The sequence below is a fragment of the Dermacentor andersoni genome, chromosome 11 (assembly GCF_023375885.2).
Source record: "Dermacentor andersoni chromosome 11, qqDerAnde1_hic_scaffold, whole genome shotgun sequence".
NCBI classification, from domain to species: Eukaryota; Metazoa; Arthropoda; class Arachnida; order Ixodida; family Ixodidae; genus Dermacentor; species Dermacentor andersoni.
The window spans coordinates 54,783,908-54,802,135 of NC_092824.1; the positions used below are offsets into that span (position 1 = coordinate 54,783,908).

At 48.1% G+C, this 18,228-nt stretch overlaps 1 protein-coding gene and 1 non-coding gene across 2 annotated transcripts; one reads left to right on the plus strand and one right to left on the minus strand.

Moving 5' to 3' along the window:
- Window positions 1–6,049: 6,049 nt before the first annotated feature.
- Window positions 6,050–6,233, minus strand: LOC140214295 (U2 spliceosomal RNA). The gene has a single exon (XR_011891283.1). It is a non-coding gene; the product is annotated as a U2 spliceosomal RNA (small nuclear RNA).
- Window positions 6,234–8,185: 1,952 nt separating this feature from the next.
- Window positions 8,186–17,772, plus strand: LOC129381367 (uncharacterized). The gene is made up of 3 exons (XM_055064153.2): window positions 8,186–8,296; window positions 12,184–12,388; window positions 17,571–17,772. The coding sequence occupies exons 1-3, from the start codon at window positions 8,285–8,287 to the stop codon at window positions 17,747–17,749; spliced, it is 396 nt and encodes a 131-aa protein (XP_054920128.2). The 5' UTR covers window positions 8,186–8,284; the 3' UTR covers window positions 17,750–17,772.
- Window positions 17,773–18,228: the final 456 nt, after the last annotated feature.

Here is an 18,228-nt window from a genome sequence, read left to right on the forward strand (position 1 = left end):
TCATCATCGTCATCATCATCATCATCATCATCGCAGTTTTAATCAACGTCGATCGCGTTGAGCCGAGGGTAGGCCTATCACAAGCGCCGAATTCGTGCGTCGATCTATACACCCTGGCGAACTCGAGGGCCTGACCTGAAGCTGATTAAGCCAGTCAGATGAAGAAAACTGCTTTTGTAAGACAGCTTTGACCACACGGATATAATATAAAATGCTCTTCGTTTCGTAGCGTGCCCACACAAGAAGCGAGAAGCGACGACAGAGTGCACTACGAACATCAGTACGTTGGCGTTCTCGAAAGCTACCAGTCGCGCTCGCCAGCACTTCATTATATGAAATGTGACTATGCGCATGAGCGAATGTTTTACATATTGTTATGCTTACTCATTATTTAGCTTACGAGCTGTACTGTTTGACTCTTCTAAATAGGCAACAAGGTGAGGCCCCTTGTATAGCAACTTAAACTACCGCCTCGTTCGTCTGCTTTACATTGTTTGCGCACGTAAAACCGAAGAATTTATTTCGCTACAAACGGTGTCAGTGCTGGGATCGGAGTTCGCGACAGGAAACCGCCCGTTCTCTAAATGAGCGATCATACACACAAAGTCTTAATCTATGCCTACTTTATAGAACACATAAATTGTGTGCATGGAACGAGTATGAAGAAGGATAAGTTGGCAGCATAACAACACTCCCCTACCACGGTTTCCCGCTCGCTGTTTTCTAAGGTATTCGGTCGCTCATGTCAGTGGCACAAATACTGATGAAGTAAGATGAACGGCCATTATAACTCTTGAATTCGTCTGAAACGTAGCTGCTTCCGTTTGACAGCGGACGTCACGAGAAGACATTGTGACACCTTATTTATTTATTTATTTATATGCTTACTTATTATACCCTTACGGCCATTCAAGTCGTTGCAGAGTGGAGTGAGCTATAGGGCAAAGCACATGTATTACACGAGAAAGAAAAAGAAAAAAAAGTAGTAAGAGTAGTACAAGCGGACGTGCTTAATAATTTGACAGGAATACGATCAAATTCTCTGGATAGGAATGTACAGGACTTGATAGGAACACTCTTTCTGATATTAGTTCTCTTGGTTCATAGCCAAACTAGACAACATGAAATGTAAATAGTCACGGTTGCTACGCTGTACATATCGTATGTCAGAAATACTGTACATAGGAGGTCTCGTCAGGACAGAACGTTTTGTGCCACCCACTTTTGCTGCATTTACTTATCCCTACTTTCTGTCCTATTTTATTTCCCTGTTGCTCATGCATGTTTGCCTTCCCTCGCTCGTGCTAGGTAGGGAAGTCACGTGGGAGCCCCCTGACATAAGAACAAAAATCACGCGATGCATGGAGGGAGAAAATGAAACCAGCCCCGGTACGGTTCAGCCGCAACCACGCACAGCCTCGTTTTTTTGTCTTCGGGCACCATGTCCTACTTCGGAAACCCTCAATAAATCATATACTATCTAAAGCATCTCGCCCCTCCACAGAATAAATGTATCTAAAGATTAAGTTTTCAGACGGGTCTAATATACGCCTAATGTTACTGAATAGAGCATCACAAAATTAAATTAACGTAAACAACAGTTAAAAAAAATCTAGTCAAGCAAAGGTCAGCAATCAATTAAAGAATAAGATTTGTCACAACTGAATGTATTTCTTTCCTTCCTCGCTGACTTATTGCTAGTCCCATGGAGCGGATATGTGACATCATTACAGGGTAACCAAACCAAGCGGGTAAATTTAACCCGATTCTTGACTAATCCTATATTATGGACATGCGCCATGGGCTTTGAGGTTAATAATTTGCGGATAGTATCCACCGAGAATGACCTTTGTGGTAATGCATATAATAAAGTGGGGGTGCGAGGCTGCACGCATGGCCAGAAAAGAAAAGGAAAATAGTAGCGTTCAAGGGTAGGCCAAGCTGCAGATTTGGCAATTACAAGGAATCTTGCCTCAGGGAGGAAAAAGAGCGACTGTAGAATTAGAACTATTGCGCCGATTTTGAAGCAAATGTAGACACAGCCGGCCCATATCTGTGAATCCAAAAGTTGCATTTATGACTGGATAATAGGATAGTACAATAGGACGGTATTATTTCACAGTGACAAGCTTTGCAAGATATCACACTCCGTAACAATAGCAAATGCTTGCATTCCGTAAATATCAGACAGCAGTTGGTCGTTGAAAAAGTGTATCCCCTAAACTTGACCAAAGTGATCAAACAACGAGATATGCACACAAGAAACAACGAGGTATGCACACAACGAGATACGAATCAAATAGGAACGCTTACTAGTTTCTTGTGTTCTGTTCATCCAAAGTAGCATTCGACAAGCTCATCGTAAAGGAAAAAGAAGAACCGACCCAAACTAACGTCCTCCGGAGCCATTCTAGAACACTCACACAGCACATGCCCGCGAACTTGCACTAATGATGATCTCATTTACATCTTGACAGAACATCTTTACAATGCCTGTGGAGGTTAGTTGTGATGCCTGTAACGGCAGTTTGTTATATAGGTATCCAGCCCTAAAGAGATATGGCCGCCCTTTCAGTAGTTTCAGTAGTTGCATTCTCCGTCAGCGCGAAGTGCAGTGGAAGCACGGAATGCTTTTAATCCAGTGCTTGCAACTCTCGAGTAAGCCCCATAGCTCACCCACAGCTTCCTATTCGCGCAACGGCGACTGGCCATTTGGTCGTCCCAGATGTGATCAACGCAGATCACCAGCTATGGAACTCCATTTTGGTGTCAAGGTGCTTCACTGCACACAGTCATCAATTCCGTCTTCTTGTCGTCTTTCTATTGCCCCTTTCCCTCATCCCCAGTGTAGTGTAGAAAACCGGACGCTAGTCTGGTTGACCTTCCTACCTTCCCTTTCCTTGCTATCTCTCTCTCTTTCTCTTTTCAGTAGTTTACTCATTTTGAGCTTAAATATAGTGACCGGCCACTCGTGCCGAAGTTGCAGCCATGCCATCTGTAATTCGGATCATGGGAGGCATTTGAAATCCTGCCTTAAGGAGAAAGGTGGAACCCCGCATCAACAGTGATCAGCTGCTCGGATGTGATACTGAAACGAGCTTCTTTCGCTCGTGAGCTTAACTGGCCGTACTTAGCGCGATCAACCTGGGTGCTGGTCTTGCAGGGTACGGCTCGATCGTCGATTGGAAGACCATAAAACCAGCGATTGTCGAGCGATGTACTTCTATGCGGACATCCTCACAGTGACGAATTCCTTAATGGGCGTGTTCATCCTGGCATTCCAGGATGGTTTCGAAACGACCAAGATCGTGAGGAGCCCAATAAGCAACATGCTGGATGGCAAATGAAGGTAGCCGCACTGGGTACACTTGGGCGGAGTGTCAAAAGAGGCCACTGGCGCCCGTTGCCTCACGTCACCGTTCGGTCCAGAAATTCTAGATGCTTCCAGCATTTAGAAGTTCAGGCCAGCGTTTCTCCAAGCCAGCGTTTCTCCTGCATTTCTCCAGCGTTCCTCGAGCTTTCCTCCGTGCCAGCGTTTCTCCGGGAACAGCTTGAGCTGTCGTTGCCAAGAATGGTAAGAAACCTGCGCCGTTTAGGTTTTCAGCCACACCAGATCTTATCATGCCACAGAAGGAGCATTTAAACGCTGTAGATTTGGTAGCGGCCGCGGTTCCAAGCTTGTGTCAGCAGGATGAAAAGAAGGACCACTGTACTGTGACGACGCTCCTGATATCGCTTCATCTTATGCCTAGCCTTGTGCCTTTGCATATTCGAGAAGAATAGCCTCCTTGTGGTGGCGGCCAGTGTTCCAAGGACCAGGATCTTCTCCTACTGGCAGTGCTTCCGCCTGATTCCGTGCAGAGTGTAGGCTACCTGCTTGCCGACGTCGCTCTCTGTAGGCACGCCAAGGCGTTGGCGTCGCAGGGATTCTGTGAAGAATCGACTTGTCACTTTGTTGGTGGTGAACTCGCTGTGAGGGATAGGCCACGAATCGGGTGGTTATATGATGATGATGTTCTTTTCTGGCACGTGCGTACTCAGGAGGATAGACCAATGTCTGCAGCGTTGCTTTCTTTCTTTCTTGCTTCTGATATCGTTTCCCTAACCCACTATGGGAGATTGGCCAAGGAACCAATGCTTTAAATAAGAGAGAAAATTAAACTCAGGAGTGAAAAAAGGCTAAAAAATGCGGCAGTTCTACCAATTATATTACAATAATTTTAGAGAGCCTTTGTTTTATAATGTATTGTTTTCAAATGGATAGCGAATCAGGAGTTATAGAACGAAATTGTATGCCATTGGGGATCATGTATCCAGTAAAGAAATGGGTTCTTGGGTTGCGTGTTTCCTATATCAGTAGCTCGTGTGCGAAAATGAGAGTCAAATGCTCCCCTTTGTTTAGTTGAGTAGGCACCGGCGAAAGTAATCTTTTGCTACGACAGCCACGACGATGCGACGCCGTCCGTCTACGCAGGAGACATTGGGGTCAACCTACAGAAACCGGAAAACTACTGGTTACTGACTTTCACATAAAACATTTTCGGTGTGCACCTCACGTGCGCAGTGCAAAAGACCAAGGTACACGTGCGTTGCGTCTAATAAGTTTAACTTGCATTTGTGCCTCATTGAAACAGACGCCGCACTTACCCCGGGACATTTGTGTGATTACGTCACACTTGCATGAACATTAAATAGCATTGACGTCATCGATTTTGCATTTGTGTAAACACACCATCACAGTTGCTGTAATTTGTATAAATATTCGCACCATGAACGTTTGTTTTGCTTAACCTAACGCAAATATTGAAGAAGCCTTCGTTTAACATCGGTTCTATCCAATTCGTGAGGTGCGTCTAATATTTTTGTGGCAAATGATCAACGCGCCAAGTAACAAAGCGAGCTGTAAAGAGAAGGACCAAGTTTCGGTTAATCCGTGTACTAGAGTGCATCATTCCCAATCGCTTACTGAACTACGCACCATACGTGCAGCTGCCTTAGACTCGGGCGCCAGAGTTCCCATAGTTATTTTTGTAGGAAACCCTCTGGGTTCTAAAATTCGCCACATGCTCTCGACTGTTGGCGCCATCTAGCGCTGGGCCAGAACAACGATCACGTATGTGATACTATCGAGTGCAGCTCCCTGTCACAGAGAAGAGACGCAGTAGAATAAAATTGTAACATTTGTGAAACGTCTGTGTCGGCGTCACTTTTGCCGCGGCCCTCGTTTTAGGGCCCGATTTTTCAACATGCTTCATGCCAACTCAACATTTGTTGATTCTGCAACCTTAACAGCCTGGCTTGCTCAGTGAAATACGGCCGATATCTACAGATGTGTCGGACAAGTGCAGCTGAGGAAAGCACTGGGTTTAGAAGTGGAAGCGCAGGTGCGAACAAGGCCCCGGAATGTTTGGCGCGTAACAGAACGTTCGGAGAATCGTGCAATTGTTTCGCCGGACTGAACATTAAACCTGCCTGCACAGAACATTTACGATGCGCTGTAAAAATGTTTACGCCCTCAAGGGAGTCTTCTTGTCGCACTGGGGACGACCCTTACCGTTAGAGCCTTACAAAAGTTTATAGAGGATGACAATGGAGCTCTAATAAGACTTGCGATTACAAAAGACGTAGTTGAGAACTATGTGATCATTCTGACAGCCTTGGTCGCACAGAAACATCCGACAGGAGAGTTCCCTATCTCTGCCTGTGAAATTTTCTCGCCGGATATTTCTGTAAGCCCAAGGTTGTCAGAATGAATACAGACTTTTGAACTGCGTTTCTTGTCATCGCGCGTCTAGTTAGAATTCCGTTGAAGGCCTGTATAAATTTTGTAAAGCCATAAGCAATGCGACAAGAAAACACCATTAAGAGCATAACCATTTTTACAGTGTGATGTCTCAAAGGCAAGAGATGGTTAGAAAGCAATTGTGATTTTTACAGCAAAGCTGTATATGGCTAATTTCTGATGAAAAATGTCCTATAGATATATAATATCCTGATGAAAAATGTCGTGTAGATGAAAAAAACGCAGCGTAGATCAAGAATTTATCCGCATACGTTGGCCGATCCCGAAGATAGCGGAATACCGGGCCGACCCGCTGCGGAGGTGAAGCAGGCTCTAAGCACTCCGCGAACTTGCAAAAGTAAGTTTAATATCTTACATCCAAATGCAACCTGTATAAGAATATCAGCTGATAAGGACAAATACTACGCTTTGGGCTACCTCGGCCACGTCTACGTTTGCACCGCTCTCTCATTGCCGGCGTTCCAAGCGCTCGCGTGTCTCCTTTCCTCTCCTTCCACTTTCCCGTGATGGCGGTCACGTAAGCGTGCTGCCCGCGGAAAGAAATGGAAACCGCTCATGTGGCTCCGATCCCGCAAACTTGGGACGTTTCACCGGAGCAACGGCCAGGTTTCAGAGGGAGTTTGTGGAGGGGGGGATAAACTTTTATTATCGAACCAGCACTTTGTGATGGCCGGGCCTAAGCCGCCCATGAGGGGACGTCGAGGGGTTGCCTCGCCGCCGCCTCACGGACGTGCTGGGTCGCCCAGGTTTGGTCGCCGAAGGCGGAGCTCCCCAGAGCCTCACGCAACCTCGACGAGAGGGTCGTGGTGTTAATCTGTGTGCACTAAGCTGGGCACTCCCACAGCATATGCGGAAGTGTAGCCGGGTGAGTGCCACAGCACCGGCAGTTTAGGGAAGTGTAAACGTCATTGAATATGAGGTGGAGGCAGGAGGGTAAAGGGTACATGTTTGTTTGTCGCAGAAGCATGGTGGTAGCCTGCGCCCGGCTGAATTTGGGGTGAGGTGGGGGGAAGGTTCGGCGACTGAGGCAAAAGGCCTAAAAGTGGTCAGATTGTCCCTGGTGTCCAACTCGTCTCCAGTCACTCCGGCATGGTTGACTAGGCCTCGCGCAATGGATTAGGTGACCTCGTTGAGGTTGGGAATCTGTGGGTGGACAGGGCCCGCACGGACCGAGATCCATGTCAGGGAGATCATGTTGTCTTTAGAGTGTGGTGCCTGGCAGAGGATGCGAAGAGCTTGAGCAGAAATACATCCTTTGATGAAGTTAGGAATGGCTGAGCGAGAGTCACACACGATGGTGTGACAAGTGGGATGGAGGCCAGGGCGATGGCCACTTCTTCACCGGTCTCCGCAGTACAGGTAGTGACGCTGAAGGCGTGCTGTATTACTCCATCGCGTGTGGCAAGGGTCACAAATCACGTGCCATCGGAATATTGGGCTGCATCAACAAATGTGACGCCAGGTCCGTCAACAAGGGTTTGTATGATAGCTCCGGCCCGAGCTTGGCGCTGGGCCCTGTTATGTTCAGGGTACATGTTTCTAGGGATAAGGTCTTTGTAGATCAAGCTATGGATGTCGGGATCGTTTGTTTGGGGGCCTGTTGCTGAAGGTAAGTGAAGGCAAGCGTGGGTGGAATAAAGCGTCCCGTTTCAGTAAGTTTGTGGAGAACCAAATTTTTGTTGCCTGTGCTGTGTGTGACCGCTTGCTGTTTTCGAGTGACCTCACAACCATTACTGCACTGCGCGACGTCGAACAACGCACGATCGCCTTGCTTGCGGTGAAGCAGTGCGAGCCCCTGAGTGCGGTGAGGTGCGTGTCTGTTCTAAGTGCCGGGGATTCGCTAGTAAAAGGTGTCGTGCCACGCTTTGCAACAATACATGGCTTTGCATATCCCCCGGTGCCTCATCATCTTCCGAGGCTCAACATTGTGGAGAAGGGAACCGTCGCGCCTCGCTTTCCTTTGACGTACACACGGCGTTTGACGCACGGCAATGGACACTTCGACATTAAGGGGCCTACATACACAGAATCGCTGGTCTTCCTTCACATTCTTCGAGCATGCAGACAAAGCGAAATACGCGCTATTTTCGTGTATTGTGTCATTGGTTCTGCACATTTATATAGTTCCTTCCCGCCTCCCAAACAGACTACAGCAAGTACGTTCGCTCAAATCGAGCAAAATAAACGATGAAGAAAAGCTTACAAAAACTTGACACTAAATTTAGTCGCAGAAATCCTCCAAGCGAAAAAAAAAATACAATACAATGCCGAAGGTTTTCGTGAAAGAGCACATGTTATTCTAAAGACGAAAATCTTGCAAGCTGGTCATCAGTGCAGTCGTAAAATTGCCGGAGATTGTATTAAGAAATGACGTGTGCAGAAATATAGCTTGGCAGCTGCAGGTACTTTCAGCTTTTCAATTGTTCCTTTAACTCTTCGACAGTGAGCAAGAAGTCAAGCAATTTTAACGTCGTTGTACGCATGGTGCATCAAGTAGGTGCTCATCCCAAGAGTTCCGTTCATTATAATTTTACATATTTTTCGCAGTGATGTCCAGTGATGTACCTCATAACAATGAATCGTCCGAAATTTAGCTTAGACAACTCCCTGTTGCATGTGCAGCAGCATATTCGTGGAATACTTCATTCATATTTCCAGAAATGCGCTTTACGGAGGCTCTTCTTAACTTCATTAGAACATATTAAGAAACCTTGGTTTCAGTCAAAGGCACAGCCACTTCATAACGCCAGCATCCTTAATACGTGACACACTAGTATCGGCTAAACTGTGCATTACACCGATTGCGATATGCCATTTTTGCACGTAGTTATCCCACCACGAAAATAACGCGAGGGGGGGGGGGGACTTTCGGTATCAGAAAAAAAGAACAAACTGTATTATTATTATTATAACGCGAAGTGTTGCCGCAAGGAAACAGAAAACGACGAATAAAATGGGACGCCCGCAGAGATTTATTTCATTTGACAGCGACATGCCATCGCGACATAGAGTAAAAGGACAAGTGCCGAAGTTTTAGTCACTGCCCGGGATACCCGTCAGAGGTATTGGACAGGCAGCACTTCTGAAATGCCCTCTGCATAATCGAACGCGGCTAAGCACTTACGTATGGCGCTGTATCTACTGCGCGACTCCGAATACTGCTTGCTTGACACGCCAGCGCAATAGTGCCGATCGAGTTGCGGAAGATTACGATTTATAGGCCGCAAGCACACGTTGAAAAGCGTTTTAAATAAGGTGCAGAAACATGGCGCAAATTCCCTAGTGGCAGCCCCAGCTCGCCGCCTGGCGTGAGGCGATGTGGTAGGGGACGAGGATAGCACATGGGAGATCTGGCCAGCCTAGCCAGGTTCAACGTGCGAAAGGTAATAGATAAAAATCCACGTAAGATTCGTGTCACGAACACGAATATAACGCGAGGCAAGTTCTGAAGCGAAAAATTACGGCAAACAACAACAACAGCTTTAGGTATACAGTCCAACGCCTTTATAACGAACGCCTTTATAATCCTGCTTGGACTTCTTGTCCGAAGTATTGTATAAATAAATATAAATAAAAAATAAGTGTTTGGGGCCGCCCAAATGATTCGTTATAAAGGTCAGTTCGTTGTAAAGGTCGCCAGATGTTGTGACCACATCAGAACCGGGACAGTGTTAATTCGTTATACACTAAATTTCGTTGTATAAGCGCTCGTTGAAGAAGGGCTGGGTTGTATCTATATTGTATCTATCGGCTAAGCAGCAACCGCCACCGCCAGCTAGGTCAGGAAATGTTCGCAAATATACGTTTGCTTCAGAAACGCTGTTCCTTCTGGTAGAGGCTTTGCAGAACTCTTAGCGCTGCTGAGTGGCTAGCTGGGCGCAAAATGTTTCGCGTAACAAATAGTCTCTTCGATTTGACTGCATTATTCTGCATTATTTCATGGACTGCAGCACTTCTGTCCATAATTCTAGGCTACAACTGGTGCCGTCTTCACTGCGCTCTTCGATTTGACTATTTTGCAACGCACCTCTTGCACGAGTTCTCAATCAGCTCACACTCGCGGCACTTTGCAGAACAAACATCGTGAAAGCTCTCGGTAGCAGAGGACACGACGCAGCGCCAGTTTACAATAATGGCCCGCGGGCGCACATATCTCTCACATTTGTTATAACAGTTAACATTGTTGGCATAGAAATTTGAGGTACAAGTTGGATGCCTGAATGGCAGTGAGGCCAGTTTCGATCGGTAAATTGCTAGGAACGCTGTTTCTGACGGAGAAAATGCAGCAAATCTGACCTGTCTTGTTATAGTCTATATACAGCGAAGTATACCAGGCATGGTTCGCGCGCACCTACTCATCTGACTCGTGGATGCCGCGAATGAGGAGCACTGCAATGCAAGGCACCTTTGCAAACAACCAGCGTTGTAGAGATTCAAAGAGACAAGCTGGCTTTTTTTGGCAATGGTTTTTGGGGTACCCGATCTACCCTTTGAGGCGCAAATGCGACCGTCTGCTCAGCTGCCGGGCGGCGCAACGCATGCAAGAAGCAAGGCCATCTCCTCCGTTACCCACTTTCCCGTTTCATCGCGGTTCTACGCGTCGCGGCCCCTTCTCCCTCTCTACCAGTGGCCAATTATCTGCATACCCGCAGGCTCGCTTACCCATATCTACCTTTCACAGCTGTGGGCAAACTAGTGTGAGCCATCGCTCCTCGATGGCACCGCCCTCCCGCAGCCTAATGTGAGCTATTCGGCGATAACGCGTGAGTAGTAGCAGCAGTACGTGGCAGCCACGGCCGCTAAGACAGACGCATGGGGGTTCGCCAAGAAAGCTTTGCACTAAAAACAGCATTCACGCACATAATTACGCTCTTACAACGTAGCACTATACCGATGGCGATTATTGTGATAACTAAAAGAAAATATCCTCCCTTCTGCATCTTTTACAGCACCATTTGAAACATGTACAGGCGACTGCTTTATGTGATTGCGAAGCGACATTTTTACAAGGTTGATATGCCACGTAGTTTAGCACCTAAGAGGGCAGCTTTGGGTGCCCGTTCTTGTGGCGAGCGCCGGCGTTGGCGCTGTTCCTGGTAGCCAAGCGAACAAGCGCAGTGCAGGATGAAGGCGAATGCGGAGAGCAGTGGGAGATGAAAGATGGCGTTAACGAAGAGAGCTCGAGGAGGAAAGCAGAGGAGGAGGGTGCAGCGGAAGCATCAGACGGAAAGCAGAGGAGCAGGATATGGCGAAAGCGTGAAAAGAAATGCGTAGCGTAGAGCCGCGCAAGACGAACTGTGCGGCGATGATGACTACGAGATGGCGCCGGAGTAGCGCGCGTCGTCTGTTGACCAAAGCGCTTCATGAGTGGAGGTCCGTCTGCGGCTGCTGCTGCGAATTCGCGTCCACGTGTCACCGTACGCGCTGCCTCTCACGGTCTCTCGGTTAGCGAAGCAGTCGTACCGCACTTCGCTTCGTTGGGAAGGTGCCGCACGATACCGATTGTCAGCGTGAGCCAATACATCGCGAAATGAAAACACCTATAGAGCTGCACTGGAATTTCGCGTTAGTGAGTATTGTAACTGTCGGTGAATTTTTCGGTTGTGTAGTTGTGGGAGCTGGAGGGAACTCTGGGCATGAGATTTTGATTGCACTCTATGTGTGAGCAGGCGCGAGTTCAAGGAGTGACGTTGTGATGTGTATAAGGCTACCGTTACGTGCAAAAAGTTCAGTTGACAGTCAGCTCTCTTCCTGTGATTTCGCCTGTCCATGTATATACAGAAGGGGTATTGTAAAAAGATGAATCGGTAACAACTCGCCCAATTTTTAATCTCACTGCAGACCATTTTGTTAGATGAAAAGTCGAAGTGGTTCCCGAATAGGATTGCTTTACGTTGATGGGAGGGCTGCCAGATTGCAGAAGCTTGTGCGCACAGGATTCAAGTTTTGAGAACAGCGTAGTGGAAACGAAAACATATCTCGAAACGGGAGGAGCCGCACCAACTGATAAAATGCCCGTCGATATGACGGGTGAAAACAGGGGCCCTATTGCGCACCACAGGAGCCGACGTTGTGAAACAATGAGGTAGACGCGCGAAATACGCTTAGTAGAAGACGAGGCTTGCATCGCTATATTCATTGTTGTAATAAACGCGAAGCGCAGGTGTAGGCACTGCACTTGAACTTTCTGAGGTCACAGGGCACTCTGCTGCACTTACACTGTATGCTAACAGAACTAGTGCCGAAAGTGCAGCCACATCGAAGAGTCGTATTCATTCCCACAGAGCTTGGGATTCGCATAATTCAAATATTTATCAAAATTGTAGCACCTTCAGTGACCCTTTTTTTTCCTGATGCACAGGACGTGTTGCACATTGCAGATCATGGGCTCCTCCAACCTGCTCGTCGTTTTTGCACACGCCACCTCGGTGCTCGTGGCGCCTCCGCGTGCTGCAGGTAGTCTGTGCACTCCGAACTTCTGCTCTAACGTGACGTGCAAGCCAATCGAGGCCAGCGAGTGCAACGGGAAGGTGGAGCCCAACGCCAGTGACTGCGGCTGCTGCGAGCAATGCATCGTGCCGCTCGGTGAGCGGGGACTCGAGATCCTCGTGCTTTTTCTCAGTTGTTGCGGTGGGAGAGCCCAATACATAAGACAAAGCAAATACCTTACTATCAAGAAATGTTTATGATTAGATTCTTCGGAATTTTGCCTTAATCAGGTGTCCTTTTGTGCGTGAGTCTTTCGCACTATGAATACGTTTTTGGTGTTTTGTACAATGTAGCAATGACTAACGATAACGCCTTAGAGGTTTTTGGACAATGAATCAACAACTAAGGATAATTATGCCTAACGATAACTCTAATGGCAAGCATTGACATTATAAACGTGAACTGAGGAGGAGGAGGAATAAACTTTTATTGTAGAACCAGCACTTTATGATGGCCGGGCCTAAGCCTCCCAGGAAGGGACGTCGAGGGCTTGCCTCGCCGCCGCCTCGCTTGGCTTCACCTACCATCAGTAACAGGGCCCCAAACAACCGATCCCGACCGACATCCGTAGCTGGATCTATATAGACCCTATCCCTAGAAACATGCACCCTGAATATAACAGGGCCCGGCGCCAAGCTCGGGCCGGAGCTATCATAAAAGCCCTTGCCCACGTACCCCGCGTCACATTTGTTGATGCAGCCCAATACTCCCATGGCACACGATTTGTGGCCGTCGCAACACGCGATGGAGTCTTACACCACGCCTGCAGCGTCACTACCCCCACTGCCGAGACGACTGAAGAAGTGGCCATCGCCCTGGCCACTTTAGATCCCACCTGTCACACCATAGTGTGTGACTATCGCTCAGCCGTCACTAACTTCAGCAAAGGCCGTATTTCTCCCCAAGCTCTTCGCATCCTGTGCCAGGCACCACACTCTAAAGACAGCATAATCTCCCTAACATGGACCCCGGCCCATACGGGCCCTGTCCACCCACACCTCCCCAATCTCAACGAGGTCACCCACTCCATTGCGCGAGGCTTAGTCAACCGCGCCGGAGTCACTGGAGATGAGTTGGACACCAGGGACAATCTGACAACTTATAACGATCTCGTTAAGGCCTTTTACCTCAGCCGCCGAACCTTCCCCCCGCCTCACCCAAAGTTCAGCCGGGCGCAGGCTACCACCCTGCGTCTACTACAAACAAACACGTACCCTTCACCCACCCGCCTCCACCTTATATTTCCAGACGTCTACACTACCCCCAACTGCCGGTGCTGTGGAATTCACCCGGCTACGCTTCCGCATATGCTATGGGAGTGCCCAGCACAGTACACACAGACTAACACCACGATTCTCTCGTCGAGGTTGCATGAGGCTCTGCGGAGCTCCACCCTCGACGACCAAACCTGGGCGACGTGATCTGATGGCCAGAACCTTTTTCTGTTTTATCATTTCTGCGATCCCCCTCAAAACTGGCACTATGCATATCAAACCACCTCGCTGAGCATTACGTACTTGCGGACCCAAAATTCTAACCCATAACAAGGAGTATGGACGTGAAGTCAGATATGTATTGTTGTCCAATTTACAGCTTCAACTGCATTGCTGCAGATAAGCAGATGGTGATAAAGGTACATTTTTAACGTGTTGGGTACTCAACAGTAAATCGGCATTGATGACGTCAGTGCAAACCCAGTACAGAGTTCCACAAATGGCGTATCCAAGAGATTTAGAGATTTGTCGAATTCTTAAAACTAGACTTGGCTTTGGTCTTCTTGCACGCACTGCCGACTGCGTGCTCTAACGTTGCATTTCCTATTTATAAAGCTGCCGCTTATAAGCAGCTAGCTCGCATGTGAGCGACCGCTTCTGATAAGCGAGAAAGAGAGATCACATTTAATGTCAGAGAGGTGGAGAGGTCAGCCTGAGTGAAGTGCCTCGAGCCTGCTACTCCACGCTCCGGGAGGGGTTTGAGCGAATAACAGAGGTAGGATGCGAAGAGAAAGGAGGATGGTCGTATGGTGTATATGATGAGGGCTGCACATTACACGGTTTCTGGGCAATGCGTACGTGTACACTTCACTGCAAAGCACAGTCATCTTCGTGGACATAGAAGTATACTGCAGTGTAGCTAGGAGACTGTCTATAGCTTTCAAGATTTGTGCCACTGCTTGCGCCACTGGCCTATTTAAACCAGACAGTAGCAGCTGCAGGGCGTCGATTATTTGTCGCGGCATTGCTCTGACGACAGAGTCCGATCGTGACATCTGAGTGCACTGTCCTTGCTCAACCTGACAGTCTAAGGCCTGTGTGCGCGGCGGCAAGCATGGTCATACGTTACATTCCATACGTGCGCGGCTGGCATGAAGCAATGACTTGGAGATATCTATCGATGCGTATTCAACTACCGTCTGCTTGACCTGCGGAATTGGAGCCCGGGAACTCTCGTTTGGACCTACAGCTTGTCCACGCCGACGACGCGTTCGTCTCCTCCATTACTGCGTTGACGTTGCCGCCTCCCTGTGGGGCATACGTGTCTTGCTCATTTGGTTCAGCATTTTTATCTGCTTTTTCTGTTTAGGACAATCCTTGGAATTGGCCTTGTGGGGTCCATCGCAATTCGAGCACTCATTTCTTTTGCTATGTATGAAGAAGCATTATGGCTGCCGGGCCACAGCGGAAGCATGCCGTCTGTCCTGTGCATAGAGTGCTCACGTGACCTAGCTTTAGGCACTTGTGACACTGCAGTGGTAGGGGCACATAAGGACGCACCGGGTGTCTCACGTATCCCGCTTTGACATAATCAGGTAGCGTGTCTCCCTCAAAAAGAAGCTTTACGCTCGTCGACCGAAGCAGTGAAAAATCTATGACCTTCACTCTTGAAGACAGACGCCTTTGTAGCTCTACGTCGCATATGTCACGCACGACATCGGAAATAACACCTGCCGTAGCGCGGCAACCGTGCACGATGAACGACCGGACTTCTATTTGTCCTGGTATGCGCACGGTTTTCATTTTTTTTAGGATGGCCTGCGTCGTTACTTGCCGTGTGACTACGCGTTTATTTGTGTTGAAGCGCACTTCGTAAATTCCTTGCGGAGCCACATTACCAATGTAGGTATTAAGAATCTGTGTACAGAATTTAGATGCTTAGAGACGTCGAAAGGCACAAAGGCAATCTTGTAAGTCGGAGTAGGCGGTCCGTTGGGGCCTTGCTCACTCACGTCTTTGGTTGTCTTCCAGTATTTTCTCTTCAGTCGTTTGCCCTTCGCGATGGTGTAGTCGTTGTCGGAGTCCATTGGCTCGCTATTGGAGAAACAGGAACCGGACATCTCCATGGCTACGTGGCAAGCCTTACACTACATCACTGCTTGACGCTGTGCGAAGAGGCGTGCTCGACGCAAGTGACGCCTGTCTTATCCTCGGACGGCTTCTCATCCAAGAAGCACAATTACTCCTCCACTATGACAAAACTATCGCACAAGGCAAGAAGCTACGCTTGCTCACATGATTACGTTTTCGTACTTCTCCCTGATAAGCAAATTTTCGCACCTCGTGGGCGCCTTGTGTTCCTTACATTTATGTTCAATCGCTTGTCTCAATGATTTTCGTCTTGCTTGCTTTCATCTTCTGTTTTTCCAGAAAAAGAAATGAGTGCATAGTTGGTCACAATAGCTTAAGGGAAACGGGAGTCACTTCAGAAAGTCTGAATTCCTGCTAAGCCTTTTCACACAACCTCGAAATCTGCGCTTTACTATGACGCAGTCCCGAGGACCTTCACATTGATATACTACTAAATTACAATAAAAATTTTACAATGTTTTGAGACAGCAGAAAAAATTCACGTTTGTCGTTAAGCCCTGCTCCCACAACCTTTGCTGCCGACTGAACATGTACTTTTCGGTGAAGTTGTTGGGTGGCGATGGTGTATTGCAACTTGAGTAATCAGATATCGAGGTCCACAATTGCTACGCCTGAGCGCCTCTTGCGGTATCAGTAGTGGTATCTCATCAGACATCCAGTCCTCTCTGTTCGGAATTGAAATAGAAGACGAAGAAACTTTGCGGGCTATAATGGACGCTCCAGGAAACACAAAGTATTGCAGAAACCCACGCTGAAGGCATTCTACAGTAGATTATCAGGAGCGTTTTATTCAACTCGGTTGCTAGGGTACAAAAGAAACGGTTCTGTGTTTCCTGTCACATTCCAAGAGTAACAGAGCAGAGAATGAGCATTTTATGCAACAAGTAGCCGTTCTGGAGGATACGCAGATCATGTGTTTATTGAGCGCACTAGAAGGAAATTATTGCGCACAGTGAAAAACAGCTAGGCGAATAATGCCACAATTTGCTTTTTATAATCATGCACTCGCAATACATTGTACCTCCTCAAGTATTGTTCTTGCTGATATAGATATATACCTGAGGAGGCTCACAATGCGGCCCTGTCGAGAGGTAATTCGCGTAAGGATGCAGCCCAGGAGGCACTAGGGGCATCTTTGCATATGACACAGTCGAGTTTTCATGGTCCTTTCGAGTTCGTCGCGGAGAGTCTACTGTACTGTACCGCATTCGCAGTGCAACAGTGACTCTGCTTCACCCGTCATCAAAGCAGCGACCCCCCCCACTCCCCCGCCGATGACCCTTAGCCCAGCAGACGGAAGACGAGGCAGTCGTCCCCTGGCGCGGCCACCCCGAAGACAGAATGGTTACCTATGGTAAAATCATCATGCGTTACAGTAAGGCAAGAATGAAGTACTCACCTCCTCACAAGTTACTCGATAAGCACGAGTAGACTACATTACAGACGCTAGTACATTACGCTGATTATTACCGACGCGCACATTCCCCACACCCTCGCTGCACAGTCACATCTACCCAGATGTTTACACAACACAATGCAAAGCGTGCGAGGCGGCTTGCGTCGACCTCGGCCACATAACCTGCACATGTCCCGCAGCGACACATACCATTAAACACAGCGCCAACCCTACATTTAAGATCACCACGTCCTAGCAGTGGGAGGCTGTGCTGCTCGGCGCATGCCTGGAGAACCAACTCTGGACAGTCCGGCTAGCCGAAGACGCAGCCTAGACTCAAAGTCTGGCCGCCGCAAGAGGAAGGGGAGCTCCGGTGGATCTACTCTGCCGTACCCCGCCATCCTTGAACCCAGCAAGGGCATTTAAGTTTTTGTTCTCTCTATCTCTGTCTTTTTACTTCGGAATAACTATGAGTCTGCGTCGCCTTCTCTGAAAATTATTTCCTTGTTTCTTTCAGACGAAGGTGACGTGTGCTTGTCCTTCGTGAAATTCGGTTCGCGAAAGTGGCCCGACTGCAAGCAGGGCTTGAAGTGCAACGAAACCACCATGAGGTGCGACAAGAACAGCACCCGCCTTATTTCGGGCAACGACAACGAGCACGCTGCCACAACGGATGTGTTCACCATGTTCCTATAATATAGCTTGCTTGTGTCTATTAATACTGTCTTTTGGTACACGCCCGCTTGTGCTCAATCCTAACAACGCTGCCACTCTTGCACCACGTGGTACGTGCAGACGTACAGGTGCATGCAGATACAGTCGTGACAGATTTGCAAGCTTTTCCAACTTTTTTTTGGTTAGCTGGGACGTGCGAGAAACGGTACAGTTTTATGATGGGCTGATATCTGTCAGCACTACTGGGCAGAATCGGTTGCACTAATAAGCGCATGGATGTTAGAAGGACGGAGGTGCTTCTTCTGGCAGCCTAAGAGAAGTAAGAAATACAGGCCACAGTTTTCTCAGTAAACGCAGTCATATGGGTCGGCATTAATTAGCTTTCATTCATCTCTACAGTGGCAGGCGGAAAGGGAAGATAAACGGTTCCGTAAACTACGACAAAACAGGCGAAAATGAAACCACAACACCGTGTTCGCCGTATGCACCTATGTGCATGA